Genomic DNA, 16388 nt, shown 5'->3' with positions numbered 1-16388 from the left:
TAGAGTCTCTAAGGGCAGAAATGAAAGCTGAATTGGCAGAACTTAAAAATGCTATCAATGAGATCCAATTCAATCTAGATAATCTAACAGCTAGCGTAACTGAGGCAGAAGAACAAATAAGCGACCTGGAAGACAGTATAATAGATAAAAAGGTAGAAGAGGAGGCCAGGGAAAAACAACTCAGAATCCATGAAAATAGAATCAGAGAAATGAGTGACACCATGAAGCATTCCAATGTCAGAATAATTGGAATCCCAGAGGGAGTGGAGAGAGAGAGAGGACTAGAAGATGTATTTGAGCAAATCGTAGCTGAGAACTTCCCTAATCTGGGGAATGAAACAAACATTTGCATCCTAGAGGCAGAGAGGACCCCTCCCAAGATCAAGGAAAACAGGCCTACACCCCGGCATGTAATAGTAAAACTTGCAAATCTTAGAACCAAGGAAACCACCTTAAGGGCAGTTAGGGGGAAGAGATTCCTTACGTACAGAGGGAGGAACATCAGAATAACGTCAGACCTATCCACAGAGACCTGGCAAGCCAGAAAGGCCTGGCAAGACATGTTCAGGGTACTAAATGAGAAGAACATTCAGCCAAGAATACTTTATCCGGCAAGGCTTTCATTTAGAATGGATGGAGGGATGCAGAGCTTCCACGACTGGCAGAAACTGAAAGAATATGTGACCACTAAGCCGGCCCTGCAAGAAATATTAAGGGGGGTTCTATAAAAGGAGAAAGACCCCAAGAGTGATATACAACAGAAATTTACAGGGACAATCTATAAAAACAATTTCTTCACAGGCAACATGATGACAATTAATTCATATCTTTCAATAATCACTCTCAACGTGAATGGCGTAAATGCTCCCATAAAACGGCACAGGGTTGCAGATGGGATAAAAAGACAGGACCCATCCATATGCTGCCTACAAGAGACTCATTTTGAGCCTAAAGATACATCCAGACTGAAAGTGAAGGGATGGAGATCCATCCTCCATGCCAGCGGACCTCAAAAGAAAACTGGGGTAGCAATTCTTATATCAGACAAATTAGATTTTAAACTAAAGTCTGTAATTAGAGACACAGAAGGACACTATATCATTCTTAAAGGGTCTAGCCAACAAGAAGATCTAACAATTGTAAATATCTATGCCCCCAACATAGGAGCAGCCATCTACATAACCAACTGTTAACCAAAATAAAGAGTCATATTGATAACAATATGTTAATTGTTGGAGACCTCAATACTCCACTCTCAGCAATGGACAGATCATCTAAGCAGAAAATCAACAAGGAAACAAGAGCTTTGAATGATACATTGGACCAGATGGACCTCATAGATATTTACAGAACATTCCACCCTAAAACAACAGAATACTCATTCTTCTTGAGTGCACATGGAACTTTCTCCAGAATAGACCACATACTGGGTCACAAATCAGGTCTCAACTGATACCAAAAGACTGAGATTATTCCCTGCATATTCTCAGACCACAATGCTTTAAAACTGGAACTCAATCACAAGAAAAAATTTGTCAGAAATTCAAACACTTGGAAGCTAAAGACCACTCTGCTCAAGAATGTTTGGGTCAACCAGGAAATCAAAGAAGAACTTAAACAATTCATGGAAATCAATGAGAACAAAAACACATTGGTCCAAAACCTATGGGATACTGCAAAGGCGGTCCTAAGGGGGAAATACATAGCCATCCAAGGCTCATTCAAAAAAATAGAAAAATCCCGAATTCACCAACTAACTCTACACCTTAAAGAACTAGAGAAAAAGCAACAAACGATGCCTAAGCCACACATTAGAAGAGAAATAATTAAAATTAAAGCAGAGATCAATGAATTAGAAACCAGAAATACAGTAGATCAGATCAACAAAACTAGAAGACGGTTCTTTGAAAGAATTAATAAGATCGATAAACCACTGGCCAGACTTAATCCAAAAGAAAAGAGAAAGGACCCAAATTAATAAAATTATGAATGAAAGGGGAGAGATCACAACTAACACCAAGGAAATAGAAACAATTATTAGAAATTATTATCAACGGGGCGCCTTGGTGGCTCAGTCATTGAGCGTCTGCCTTCGGCTCAGGTCAGGATCCCAGGGTCCTGGGATTGAGCCCCGCATCGGGTTCCCTGCTCGGCGGGAAGCCTGCTTCTCCCTCTCCCACTCCCCCTGCTTGTGTTCCTTCTCTCGCTTTGTATCTCTCTGTCAAATAAATAAATAAAGCCTTTAAAAAAAAAAAAAGAAATTATTATCAACAACAATATGCCAATAAACCGAGCAATCTGGATGAAATGGAGGCCTTCCTGGAAACCTATAAGCTGCCAAGACTGAAACAGAAAGAAATTGACAACCTGAATAGGCCAATAACCAGTAGCGAGATTGAAGCAGTGATCAAAAACCTCCCAAAAAACAAGAGTCCAGGGCCTGATGGATTCCCTGGGGAATTCTACCAAACATTCAAAGAAGAGATAATACCTATTCTACTGAAGTTGTTTCAAAAAATAGAAACAGAAGGAAAACTTCCAAACTCATTCTATGAGGCCAGCATTACCTTAATCCCCAAACCAGGCAAAGACCCCATCAAAAAGGAGAATTTCAGACCGATATCCCTGATGAATATGGATTCCAAAATCCTCAACAAAATCCTAGCTAATAGGATCCAACAATACATTAAAAGGATCATCCACCACGACCAAGTGGGATTTATCCCCGGGATGCAAGTGTGGTTCAACATTCGCAAATCAATCAATGTGATAAAACACATTAATAAGAGGAGGGAGAAGAACCATATGGTCCTCTCAATTGATGCAGAAAAAGCATTTGACAAAATACAGCATCCTTTCCTGATTAAAACTCTTCAGAGTATAGGAATAGAGGGAACATTCCTCAAGTTCATAAAATCCATCTATGAAAAACCCACAGTGAATATCATCCTCAATGGGGAAAAGCTGAGAGCCTTTCCCTTAAGATCAGGAACACGTCAAGGATGCCCACTCTCGCCACTATTGTTCAACATAGTACTAGAAGTCCTAGCAATAGCAATCAGACAACAAAAAGAAATAAAAGGTATTCAAATTGGCAAAGAAGAAGTCAAACTCTCTCTTTTTGCAGACGACATGATACTTTATGTGGAAAACCCAAAAGACTCCACCCCCAAATTACTAGACCTCATACAGCAATTCAGTCATGTGGCAGGATACAAAATCAATGCACAGAAAACAGTTGCTTTCTTATACACTAACAACGCAACTGTAGAAAGAGAAATTAGAGAAACGATTCCATTTACAATAGCACCAAAAAACCATAAGATACCTCGGAATAGACCTAACCAAAGAGGTAAAGGATCTATACTCTAGGAACTACAAAACACTCATGAAAGAAATTGAAGAAGACACAAAAAGATGGAAAAATATTCCATGCTCATGGATCGGAAGAATAAACATTGTTAAAATGTCTATGCTACCCAGAGCAATCTATACCTTCAATGCCATCCTGATCAAAATTCCAATGACATTTTTCAAAGTGCTGGAACAAACAATCCTAAAATTTGTATGGAATCAGAAAAGACTCCGAATTGCCAAGGAAATGTTGAAAAAGAAAAACAAAGCTGGGGGCATCACATTGCCCGATTTCAAGCTATATTACAAAGCTGTGATCACCAAGACAGCATGATACTGGCACAAAAACAGACATACAGACCAATGGAACAGAATAGAGAGCCCAGATACGGACCCTCAACTCTATGGTCAAATAATCTTTGGCAAAGCAGGAAAAAACATGCAATGGAAAAAAAACAGTCTCTTCAATAAATGGTGCTGGGAAAATTGGACAGCCACATGCAGAAGAATGAAACTCGACCATTCTCTAACACCATTCACAAAGATAAACTCAAAGTGGATGAAAGACCTCAATGTGAGACAGGAATCCATCCAAATCCTGGAGGAGAACATAGTCAGTAACCTCTTTGACATCGGCCACAGCAACTTCTTTCAAGATACATCTCCAAAAGCTAGTGAAACAAAAGCAAAAATGAACTTTTGGGACTTCATCAAGATAAAAAGTTTCGGCAAAGCAAAGGAAACAGTCAACAAAACATCGAGGCAACCCACAGAATGGGAGAAGATATTTGCAAATGACACTACAGATAAAGGGCTGGTATCCAAGATCTATAAAGAACTTCTCAAACTCAACACCCAAAAAACAAATAATCAAGTCAAAGAGTGGGCAGAAGATATGAACAGACACTTCTCTGAAGAAGACATACAAATGGCTAACAGACACATGAAAAAATGTTCATCATCATTAGCCATCAGGGAAATCCAAATCAAAACCACACTGAGATACCACCTTACACCAGTTAGAATGGCAAAAATGGACAGGGAAAGAAACAACAAATGTTGGAGAGGTTGTGGAGAAAGGGGAACCCTCTTACACTGTTGGTGGGAATGCAAGTTGGTACAGCCACTTTGGAAAACAGTGTGGAAGTTCCTCAAAAATTTAAGAATAGAGCTACCCTATGACCCAGCAATTGCACTGGGTATTTACCCCAAAGACACAGATGTAGTGAAAAGAAGGGCCATATGCACCCCAATGTTCATAGCAGCAATGTCCGCAATAGCCAAACTGTGGAAAGAGGCGAGACCCCCTTCAACAGATGAATGGATAAAGAAGATGTGGTCCATATATACAGTGGAATATTACTCAGCCATCAGAAAGGATGAATACCCAACTTTTACATCAACATGGATGGGGCTGGTGGAGATTATGTTAAGTGAAATAAGTCAAGCAGAGAAAGACAATTATCATATGGTTTCACTTATTTGTGGAACATAAGGAATAGCATGGAGGACACTAGGAGAAGGAAGGGAAAAATGGGGGGGGGGAATTGGAGGGAGAGATGAACCATGAGAGACTATGGACTTTGAGAAACAAACAGGGTTTTAGAGGGGAGGGGGGAGGCAGGATTGGTTAGCCCAGTGATGGGTATTAAGGAGGGCGCATACTGCATGGAGCTGGGTGTCATACGAAAACAATGAATCGTGGATCACCACATCAAAAACTAATGATGTATTGTATGGTGACTAACTGATAACATAATAAAATTAAAAAAAAAAAGTATGAAACTTTTAGGGAAAAAAATGGAGGAATATTTTCAGGATCCAGAGCCAGGCAGATGGTTCTTAAAGTTGACTGCAAAAGCATAATCCATAAAACGAAAGTTGGACCTTAATAAATTAAAAATTTTTATTCTGTGAAATCTCGTATGAAGAGGATGAAAATACAAGCTAGAGCTAAGATGAAAACCACATATCCAATACAGGACTAGTATCTAGTATATATAATGAACTCTTAAAGGTTAACAGTAAAAAACAAAACAAAAAAAAACCCTAATTAAAAAAATGGGCAAGAATGAGAAGAGACATTTCATTGAAGGAGATACACACATGGCACTTATTGTAATTATGATTATTAATACATTATTAGTCATCAAAGAAATATGGATTAAAACCAACTAAGCATGTATTAGAATGGCTAAAATAAAAAATAGTGACAACATGAAATGCTAGTGAGGATGTAAAGAAATTGGATCACTCATACGTTGCTGATGGGAATGTGGAATGGTACAATCACTCTGGAAAACATGTTGGTACTATACAGCCTACTGGTTATACCCCTACTCATTTATCCCAGAGATATGAGAACTGGTGTTCATACAAAATCTGTACATGAATGTTTGTAACAACTTTATTTTGTAATAGCCAAAACCTGGGAACAATCCAGATGTCTTTAAGGGATAATTGGTTAGGGGCGCCTGGGTGGCTCAGTCATTAAGCGTCTGCCTTTGGCTCAGGTCATGAGCCCAGGGTCCTGGGATCGAGCCCCGCATCAGGCTCCCTGCTCCGCAGGAAGCCTGCTTCTCCCTCTCCCACTCCCCCTGCTTGTGTTCCCTCTCCCGCTGTGTCTCTCTCTGTCAAATAAATAAAATCTTTAAAATAAATAAATAAGTAAATAAAGGGTAATTGGTTAATCTTTGGTATGTCTTTGCCATGAAATACCACTCAGCAGTTAAAAGGAATAAACTATTGATAGAAGCAGCAACTTATGTGAATTTCTAGGGAATTATGCTGGGCAAAGGAACGCCCATCACAAAAAGATTATATACTGGGTGATTCTATTTATATAATATTTTTGAAATGATAAAATTTTAGAAATGAAGGACAGATTAGTCGTTGCAGGGGTTAGATATAGGGACAGGGAGGAGAGGCAGAGGTTGCTTATAAAAGGGCAACAGAAGGGCATCTTCCGTTTTTGGAACTGTTCTGTATTTTGACTATAATGATGGATACATGAACCTCTGCTGGTGATAAAATTGTATAGAATTAATACATACAAACTTTCATACAGTGAATGCAAGTAAGACAGGAATTCTGAATAAGATCGGTGGGTTGTATCAGTGTCAATGTCTTGGTTGTGATGTTATACTATAGTTTGGCAAAATGTTAATTAAGGGAATCTGGGCTAGGAGTACCAGGGTGGCTCAGTTGGTTAAGCGTCTGCCTTCCACTCAGGTGGTCCTGGGATTGAGCCCTGCATTGGCTCCCTGCTCAGCAGGGAGTCTGATTCTGTCCCTTCCCCCTGCTCATGCTCACATGCACTTGTGCTCTCTCTCTTTCTCTCTGTGTCTTAAATAAATAAATAAAATCGTTTTTTAAAAAAAGATGTGGTTTATATATACAATGGAATATTATTCAGCCATAAAAAAGAATGAAATCTTCCCATTTGCAATGACATGAATGGAGGTAGAGTATTAGGCTAAGCAAAGTAAGTCAGAGAAAGACAAATACAATTATGATTTCACTCATATATGCAATTTAAGGAATAAAACAAGTGAGCAAAGGGGAAAAAAAGAAATAAATCAGGAAACAAACCTTAATTATAGAGAACAAACTGATGGTTACCAAGGGGAGGGGTTGGGGGATTGGTTTAAATAGGTGATGGGGATTAAGGAGTGCACCTATTGTGATGAGCACCGGGTGTTGTATGGAAGTGTTGAATCACTATATTGCACACCTGAAAGTAATATAACACTATGTTAAGTAACTGGAATTAAAATAAAAACTTAAGAAGAAGCTAATTCAGGGTTTCATTAATAGAAGTTTTGATTGATCAAGGTTTTATTAATTGAAGTTATGATTGAGACAATTATCAATGTGAATGCAGTTATAAGAAATAATGCAAAAATCCCTAGCCCAGGTTCTCTTTTTAAAAGATTTTATTTATTTATTTTGAGTGAGTGAGCAAGAGAGTGTGTGAGTGGGGAAAGGGACAGAGAGAAAGAAAGAATCCCAGGCAAACTCCATGCTGACTGTGGAGCCCGACATGGGGCTCAATCTCATGACCCTGAGATCATGACCTGAGTTGAAATCAAGAGTCAGACACTCAACTCGACTGAGCCACATCTTCTTTATCCATTTATCAGTCAGTGGACACTTGGGCTGCTTCCATATCCTGGCTATTGTAAATAATACTGCAATAAACGTAGGGGCGTAGGTATTCCTTTGAATTAGTGTTTTGATATTCTTTGAGTAAATACCCAGTAGTGTGATTGCTAGATCATAGGGTAGACCTACTTTTAACTTTCTGAGGAACCTCCATATTGTTTTCCAGAGTGGCTGCACCAGTTTGCCTTCCCACCAACAGTGTAAGAGGGTTCCTTTTTTTCCACATCCTCGCCAACACTTGTTGTTTCTTGTGTTTTTGATTTAAGCCATTCTGACAGATGTGAGGTGATATCTCATTGCAGTTTTGATTTGCATTTCCCTGATGATCAGTGATGGTAGGCATCTTTTCATGTGTCTGTTGGCCATCTGTATGTCTTCTGTCTGTTCATGTCTTCTGTCATTTTTTATTTATTTATTTTGAGGGTGTTGAGTTTTATAAGTTCTTTGGATACTAATCGTTTATCAGATAGGCCATATGCAAATATCTTCTCCCATTCCGTAGATTGCCTTTTAGTCTTGATGATCATCTTCTTACCTTCTTCACTGTGCAGAAGCTTTTTATTTTGATGTAGTACCAATAGTTTATTTTTGCTTTTGTTTCCCTTGCCTCAGGAAATATATCTAGAAAAAGGTTGCTATAGCCAATGTCAGAGCTTACTGCCTGTGCTCTCTTCTAGGATTTTTATGGTTTCAGGTCTCACATTTAGGTCTTTAACCCATTTTTAATTTATTTTTATATATGGTATAAGAAAGTGATCCAGTTTCTTTCATTTGCATGTTGCTGTCCAGTTTTCCCAGCGCCATTTGTTGAAGAGACTGTCCTTTTCCCATTGGATATTCTTTTCTGCTTTGTCAAAGATTAATTGACCATATAGTTGTGAGTTTATTTCTGGGTTTTCTATTCTGTTCAATTGATCCATGTTTCTATTTTTGTGCCAGTACCATAGTGTTTTAATTACTACAGCTTTTTAATATAGCTTGAAGTCTAGAATATTGATGCCTCCAGCTTTGCTTTGCTTTTTTGAGATTGCTTTCACTACTCGGGGTCTTCTGTGGTTCCATACAAATTTTAGAATTGTTTGTTCTAGTTGTGTGAAAAATGCTATTGATATTGTAAAAGGGATTGCATTAAATGTGTAGATTGCTTTGGGTAGTATAGACATTTTCACAACATTTGTTCTTCTAATCCTTGAGCATGGAATGTGTTTCCATTTCTTTGTGTCATCTTCAATTTCTCTCATCAGTGTTTTATAGTTTTCAGAGTACAGTTCTTTCACCTCTTTGATTAGGTTTATTCCTAGGTATCTTTTAGGTATCTTTTTATTTTGGGTGCAGTTGTAAATGATATTGTTTCCTTAATTTCTCTTTCTGCTGCTTCATTATTGGTAATAGAAATGTAACAGATTTCTGTATATTGATTTTGTATTCTGCAACTTTACTGAGTTTATCAGTTCTAGCAGTTTTTTGGTAGAGTCAGGTTTTCTATATAGAGTATCATGTCATCTGTAAAGAGTGAAGGTTTTACTTCCTTACCAATTTGGATGCCCTTTTTAAAGAGAGGGAGTGGGGGGAGAGGGAGAGAACCTTAAGCAGACTCCATGCCAGAGCTGGGTTTAATCTCAGAACCCTGAGATTATGACCTGAGTCAAAATCAAGAGTTGGATGCTTAACTGACTGAGCCACCCAGGCGCACCACCTTTTATTTCTTTTTGTTGTCTGATTGCTGAGGCTAGGACTTGCAGTACTATGTTGAATAAAAGTGGTAAGAGTGGACATCCCTGTCTTGTTTCTTACCTTAGGGAAGAAGCTCTCAGTTTTTTCGTTAAGGATGTAGTTGTGTATTTTTCATATATGGACTTTATTATGTTGAGGTATGTTCCCTATAAACCTACTTTGTTCAGGGTTCTTATCACAGATGGGTGTTGTATTTTGTCAAATACTTTTTCTGCGTCTATTGAAATGATCATATGTAAAACCTTAAATTAGTAAGGAAGAATCCAAAATAAAGCAGCCATTTGATAAGGTTAGTTAAGTGATCCTTCAGGAAGAATAATTTCTGTTGTCAAATTTTTACATGATTGATGAACCAATAGTGTTTTGGTTTTTTTTTTTAATTTTTTAAAAGATTTTATTTAAGGGGCGCCTGGGTGGCTCAGTCGGTTAAGCGGCTGCCTTCGGCTCAGGTCATGATCCCAGGGTCCTGGGATCGAGTCCCACATCGGGCTCCCTGCTCAGTGGAGAGTCTGCTTCTCCCTCTCCGTCTGCCTGCCTCTCTGCTTACTTGTGCTCTCTATCTCTCTGTCAAATAAATAAATAAATAAATAAATAAAATATTTTATTTAATTACTTTATTTGAGAGAGAAAGCACAAGAGGGGGTAGGGTCAGAGGAAGAAGCAGACTCCCTGCCAAGCAGGGAGCCTAATTCGGGACTTGATCCCGGGACTCTGGGATCATGACCTGAGCCGAAGGCAGTCGCTTAATCAACTGAGCCACCCAGGTGCCCCGGTTTTTTTAAATTTTTTAGTCAAAGTATAATACATTGAGGAGAATGGCCAAAATGTAAATATAACATATAAAACTTGTGGGTGAATATTCATATATCTACACAGTGATAGTATCATTTCATAAATGTTAATATTGAGGGGAAGGTCTTATCTTTTGAGTATTTTTTTCTACTTTTTTTTAAGATTTTATTTATTTGAGAGAGAGTATGAATGAGCAAAGGGGAGGGACAAAGAGAGAGGGAGAGGGAGAAGCAGACTCCCTGCTGAGCAGGGAGCCCGACTTGAAGCCGGGCTTGATCCCAGGGCCCTGAGATCATAACCTGAGCCGAAGGCAGATGCTTAAGGAGCTGAGCCACCCAGGTGCCCCTTTTTTCTACTTCTTTAGAAGCATTTAGATGCAACCAGAGTTGGGCTACTTAAAAAAAAAAAAAAAGCAAGTTGTAGAATATATTTAAGAAACAGTTCTGTAGCTACAACTGGGGTTCAAATCTTAACTGATATTTCCTAGATATATAATTTAATTTAGCCTGGTTCTCTGTATCCCCATACTCATCTGTGAAATAAGAGATTTTAATTTTACAGGAACTAAAACTAGATAAGATTTAACACAATGAATATATTGCTCAATAAAAACAAATTTAATTATGTCACGTTCAAAATGGGGCTGATAAATATCTATTTTTTTCATAACATGTTTAAGAAGTGATTGCTGACTTATTCCACAAATTTAGGTATAGAATGTTCAGCCACTTTTTCAAGATGAAGAGAGAAATTTGGGAATAAAAAAGAACTTTATATAGAGACAGATATACAGAATTTTTTAACTCAAAAAATATTAGATTGAGTCTTAGAAATTGTCCATAATTAACCTTATTAACCTACAAAGTGTTAATTCCATGTGGTTCAATCCTAATAGGAAACAGAAAGTTAAAAAGAATTAAATACATAGTTGGGTAATAGGTTAATAATAGATTTTTATTTTTTTTAATTTTTATTTTTTAAAGATTTTATTTATTTATTTGACAGAGAGAGATAGCGAGAGCAGGAACACAAGCAGGGGGAGTGGGAGAGGGAGAAGCAGGCTCTCCGCGGAACAGGGAGCCCGATGTGGGGCTCGATCCCAGGACCCTGGGATCATGACCTGAGCTTGAAGGCAGACGCTTAACAACTGAGCCACCCAGGCACCCCAAGATTAATAATAGATTTTTAAAGGAACTTTAGAAATGGATCTAATTTCTATGTGTGTGCGTGTAGATAAAGTAGGTGTTGAAACTAGGTTAGTTTCCATATCTTCTGCACTCTCCTCCCACTTGACAAAAGAAAGAGATACCTTTTATAGATGCTGAATTTATTGAAGTACAGTGTCTAGGAGGGTAAAAATCTCTAGGTTGTTAAGTAAAGGGACAGTTTAAGTTACTGGTTTTGATGAGTAATTTCACAGTGTTGTACAGACTGTATTCTCTGATCACTATACAATTAGATTAGAAGTCTGGGAATAAGATAGTTATGAAAATCTCATAATTGTGAAGAACAGAAATAAATATTACATGATTAATTAGATCACCAGAAACCTGCTCAGGGATTACCTTTCCTTGGCTTGTACATAGTTCTTGTTTTGTTAAGAATAAAGTATGATTTTCATGCCCTGGGATATTTTTGGCTTATTTTAGGATGCTGTCAATTTAAATTTGTGAGTTATCACTTAATTTTTGATAGAAGAAACAATTTACTATGCAGCTACAATAACTTTAAACTTGTATACGCTTAATAATATATGTCCAAATATATATAAAGCAAAAATGAACAAAATTACAAGGGAGAATTTGTCAAAGACATACATAATCACTGTGGGAGATTTTCTTGTCGTTAATAAACACACCAGTTTACAGGGGAAAGAGAAGTTAAATAACCTAATTTGCAAGTGTTATTTTAAAAACACATATAAAACCCCATGAAAAATGGTTTTGTGATAGTATAAAGCTATAATTTCCAAGCTGTGCACTGAGGTGCCACGGGGCTCCGTGATGAACCCAAAGGGATATTTGGGATATTCTAAATTTTTAAGAGAAACAATGTGACATTTAACGTCTTTCAGATACCACAGAACTATTAGGTATTAAGGTAGTTCACAATTTAAAAAATAGATCTCACTGCATTCCTTTTAATCACATATTTTGTTTAAGAGTGAAGTGAGATTCTTTTTCTTTCAGTTTATATGCCCCTAAAACCCCCGACTCCTCACAGCCCCACAACCCCCTGCCAATGACTATTAAGTCATTTGGACCTGACTACTTGAATAGGAAAACTTAGGTATTTCCTTTGGCCTACAGTGTGGACTGAGAAGGTTCAGGAAATTCTGATATAAAGCAAATATCAATTAATTTCACAGTGTTGTACAGACTGTATTCTCTGATCACTATACAATTAGATTAGAAGTCGGGGAATAAGATAGTTATGAAAATCTCATAATTGTGAAAAAAAGAAATAAAGCACTTCTGAATACCTTGAGCATCACAGAAATCTTAATGGCTATTAGCATTACCTAGAAATGAACAATAGGAAAAATATTACATGTCAGAAACTGTGGAATACAGTTAAAAATGTACTTCACAAGAGAAATTTATAGCAAGTAGAGATACAGAACAAAGAATAATAGGAATTTAAAAGGCATATTAATGTATCTGTAGCATAAGTTTTAAAATATTAGTACATCACTTAGTTTTTGCTGCATAATAAACCACTCCAAAACCAAGTAGCTTAAAACAATTGCCATTTTATTCAGCTAATAATTCTGTGGGTTGGCAGAGGGGTTCTTCTGGTCTGGGCCAGTTCAGCTGATCTCTGCTGGGCTCCCTCATTCATCTCTGGTCAGCTGGTGATCTGTGGATGATCTTTGTATGGTCTCACACAAGTTCCTGGCTTTTGGATGAGACCTTGGTTGTCTTCTACATAGCCTTGTCCTCCACCAGGCTAGCACAGTGTTGTTCACATGGTGGTTTTAGAATTTTAAGAGCAGCAAGAGAGGACATTCTCAGATGTGTAAGAACTTTTCAAGTCCATTTGATTAATGTTCCATTACCAAGCAAGTCAAACAGCCACATCTAGAATTAGTGCAGGACCAAACTATCCAGAGGCACAGATATGGGAAGGGGAATTATAGCCATTTTTGCAAACAATCTACCACAATTTGAATATAAACAGTTTTATGCCAGTAGATTTGAAAACTTAGCTGAAATGAACAATTTCCTAGTGGAAAAAAAATAATTTACCCAGCTAACTCAAGAAGAAATGAAAAACCTGAATAGATCTAAAAATAAATTATATCAGTAACAAGACATTTAACCTCTTCCAACCCCGTGAGAAAGAAAAGGTAATCTTGCTGATAGAACTCCAGCAAACATTCAGAGAACAGATAATTTCAGCCTTATTAAATGATTTTAGAGAAGGTAAGGAGGTAATACTACTCAACCCATTTTATGAGGCTAGCAAAACCATAACATCGAGAATAAGACCAAGACAGCATGAGAGAAGGTGCTTATAAGCCAGTTTCACTTATGAACATAGGTAAAAAAAAACACAAACAAATGTTAGCAAATTAAGTACAATAATGAGTATCTTTTTAAAATTTGCAGTAAAGGTTTATCCCAGGTCTTATAAATGTGTAACTTTTACATTGCAAGGTTCTAAGTTTAACATTAAAAAATCAGTTAATTTACCACATTTACAGATAAAAGGGGAAAATTATATGTCCATATCAATAGATGCAAAAGAAGCACAATTTAATAAAATTAAGCACCTATTTGTGGCTAAAAAGGAAAAGAAAAAGATCTTCGCAAATTAGAAATAGAAATGAGCTTCCTTACCCAAAAAAAAGACCGCAAGCATCATATATTAGGATAAAATGCTATCCCTGTATTGGGCATCTGTGTATATAGGAGGTTTCAGTTATATTTATGCTATGTATTGTTTTTATGCCTGAAATATCTGGGGGAGTTGGAGGAATGGAGAGAGTACAATTCCTAAAAGGCCTTTGGAAGCTTGATTATTCAGACTCAAAAATAGAATGGGATAAACCTTAGTGAAACATTTAAATAAATTCCAGGAAATGTTAAAATATAATAAATTTTAAGATTAACCATTTTACAAATCACAAAGTACAATGCATAGATTTTTTTTCAGTTTTGAAACAATTTCAGACTTGCAGTTTGAAATTCAAATTTACATTAGTACAAAAACCACTGTGCACTCTTTACTCAGTACCCAGCTTCTTTGTTAGCTTTTTTCTGTATTTGCCTTATTCTCTCTCTCTCTCTCTCTCTCTGATTTACATACCCACACATACACACACTTTTTCTTGAAGCAGTTAAGTTGCAGGCATAATGCCCCATTACCCTTAATTTGTCAGTTCATGTTTCATAAAAACATACTTTCCTATGTAAACCACAGTGCATTTGTCAAATTATCAGGCTAAATATCTACCATCTAATTCATAGACCTAACTCATTTTGCTAGTTGTTCCTAATAAAAAATGTCCTTTATAAATCCAACATCCAATCCAGGATTAGACATTGCACTTGTCATGTTTCCTTAATCTCATTCAGTCTGACAGTTCTTCAGTCTTTATCTCTCATGACTACATTTTTGAAGAGGACAGACTAGTTTTTATAGAATGGCAGATTTAGGTTTGTCTGACTTTCCTCAGGTTGTTGTTACCACAGAAGTGATAACTGTTTTCTCAGTGCATGAGACCAGAAGGCACACAATATGGGTTTGTTCTTTACTCATGATGATAACCTTTGTCGGTTGGTCAAGATGCTGTCTGCCAAGTTTTTCCACTATAAATTAATAAGGATTTTGTGGAGAGCCACTTGAGACTATAATATATCAATGCATGGATTTTAATATTTGTGAGATGCATTAATTTAAAAATAATGTAGAATTGATTGAGTAGTTGCTAAAGAAGTATGCTGTGATATAAGTGCAGGTTGGTAGGTAATCTAATGATTAGCATATATATAGAGGCCTCAGTTTGTTTAAACATGTTTGCTTTGCATAGGACAAAAAATAGGTGTTAATGCAGATAAGCCAGTAAACTGCAGATACACATATATTTCCAGTTTTAACTTTCTACTGGATCTGAATTTTAACATCAATATTAATACCTCTTCAGTTAATTTCTATTATCAAAAACTTCTGTAAATATTGTATTGAAGACTAAATAGTATACCCTCTGAAATTGTAAGTTGAGAAGGATTTTAGAAATCAGTCTTTTTTTTTTTTTAAGATTTTTATTTATTTGAGACAGAAAGAGAGAGCGAGCACAGGTGTGAGTGAGCATGGGGGGGGGCAAAGGGAGAGGGAGAAGCAGGCTTCCTGCCGAGCAGGGAGCCCAACATGGCACTTGATCCCAGGACCCTGAGATCATGACCTGAGTTGAAGGCAGACGCTTAACCACCTGAGCCACCCAGGCACCCTAGAAATCACTCAGTCTTTTATCTAATTTATTTTGACTTAATTCCATAGATAAACTATAAACTTTTTTTTATTATGTTATGTTAGTCACCATACAGTACATCATTAGTTTTTGATGTAGTGTTCCATGAGACAAACTGTAAACTTAAAAGAAGATTGATTTACCCAGTGATAAATTATGTGAAATGGCACATGTTGCTGCTATTACAAACAATTGAAATCCCATGAAATGTAGAACCATATTTGCTTGTAGAGAATTTTTGTTTGTAAAAGCCAGATAGCAAGAGTTTATATCTGAGATGATGGCAAGTAGGTGGCATTTATGCTAATGAATTCCCATTCCCCACATTCCCAACAAGCATACAAACCTTAACATTTGAGCATTGAACTCTTTCCAATCTAGCTGACTTCTTGCTTTAGTAAGTACATGAAAGCTAGCATACCATAAAAATGTAAATTTGCTAGATTTTTATAGTAATAATGCATCCCCAAATTTGAATCTTTATTAAAGATTGGGAGGCATGATATTGGTCAGAACTATTGCTGTTTAATATAGTGTGTGTGTGTGTGTGTGTGTGTGTGTGTGTGTGTGTGTGTGAAAGCTGTACTGTCACCAGTTAATTTTGTTACCAAATCTAGAAGGTAGCCTGTTATTGGTTTGTAGTATGTATATTTAATTCATGTTCTCCTTATCCAGAACAAAAGAGATGAACACTTACTGAAAAAAAGAAATGTTCCCCAAGAAGAAAGTTTAGAAGATTCAGATGTTGATGCTGATTTTAAAGCAGTAAGTTACTTTGGTGTTATAAAGTGTTTTTTATAATTTTTATTATAAGCAGAGAACTTCATTTGTAATCTAAGACCAGTTTTACAATGATAATTAATGTATATTA

The 16388-nt window shown here is 36.8% G+C and overlaps 1 protein-coding gene across 1 annotated transcript in view; it reads left to right on the top strand.

The window, feature by feature from the left end:
- The window catches only part of KPNA3 (karyopherin subunit alpha 3), a 108087-nt gene that overhangs the window by 62036 nt on the left and 29663 nt on the right, over positions 1–16388 (top strand). Inside the window, exon 3 of the mRNA XM_032403071.1 lies at positions 16193–16282. Within this exon, the coding sequence (XP_032258962.1) occupies positions 16193–16282 (90 nt within the window). The remainder of the gene's footprint in view (positions 1–16192; positions 16283–16388) is intronic.

This window comes from Phoca vitulina, unplaced genomic scaffold (assembly GCF_004348235.1).
Source record: "Phoca vitulina isolate PV1807 unplaced genomic scaffold, GSC_HSeal_1.0 scaffold5, whole genome shotgun sequence".
NCBI classification, from domain to species: domain Eukaryota; kingdom Metazoa; phylum Chordata; class Mammalia; order Carnivora; family Phocidae; genus Phoca; species Phoca vitulina.
The sequence above is the reverse complement of the archived record's forward strand: the minus strand, read 5'-3'. Positions and strand labels throughout refer to the sequence as shown.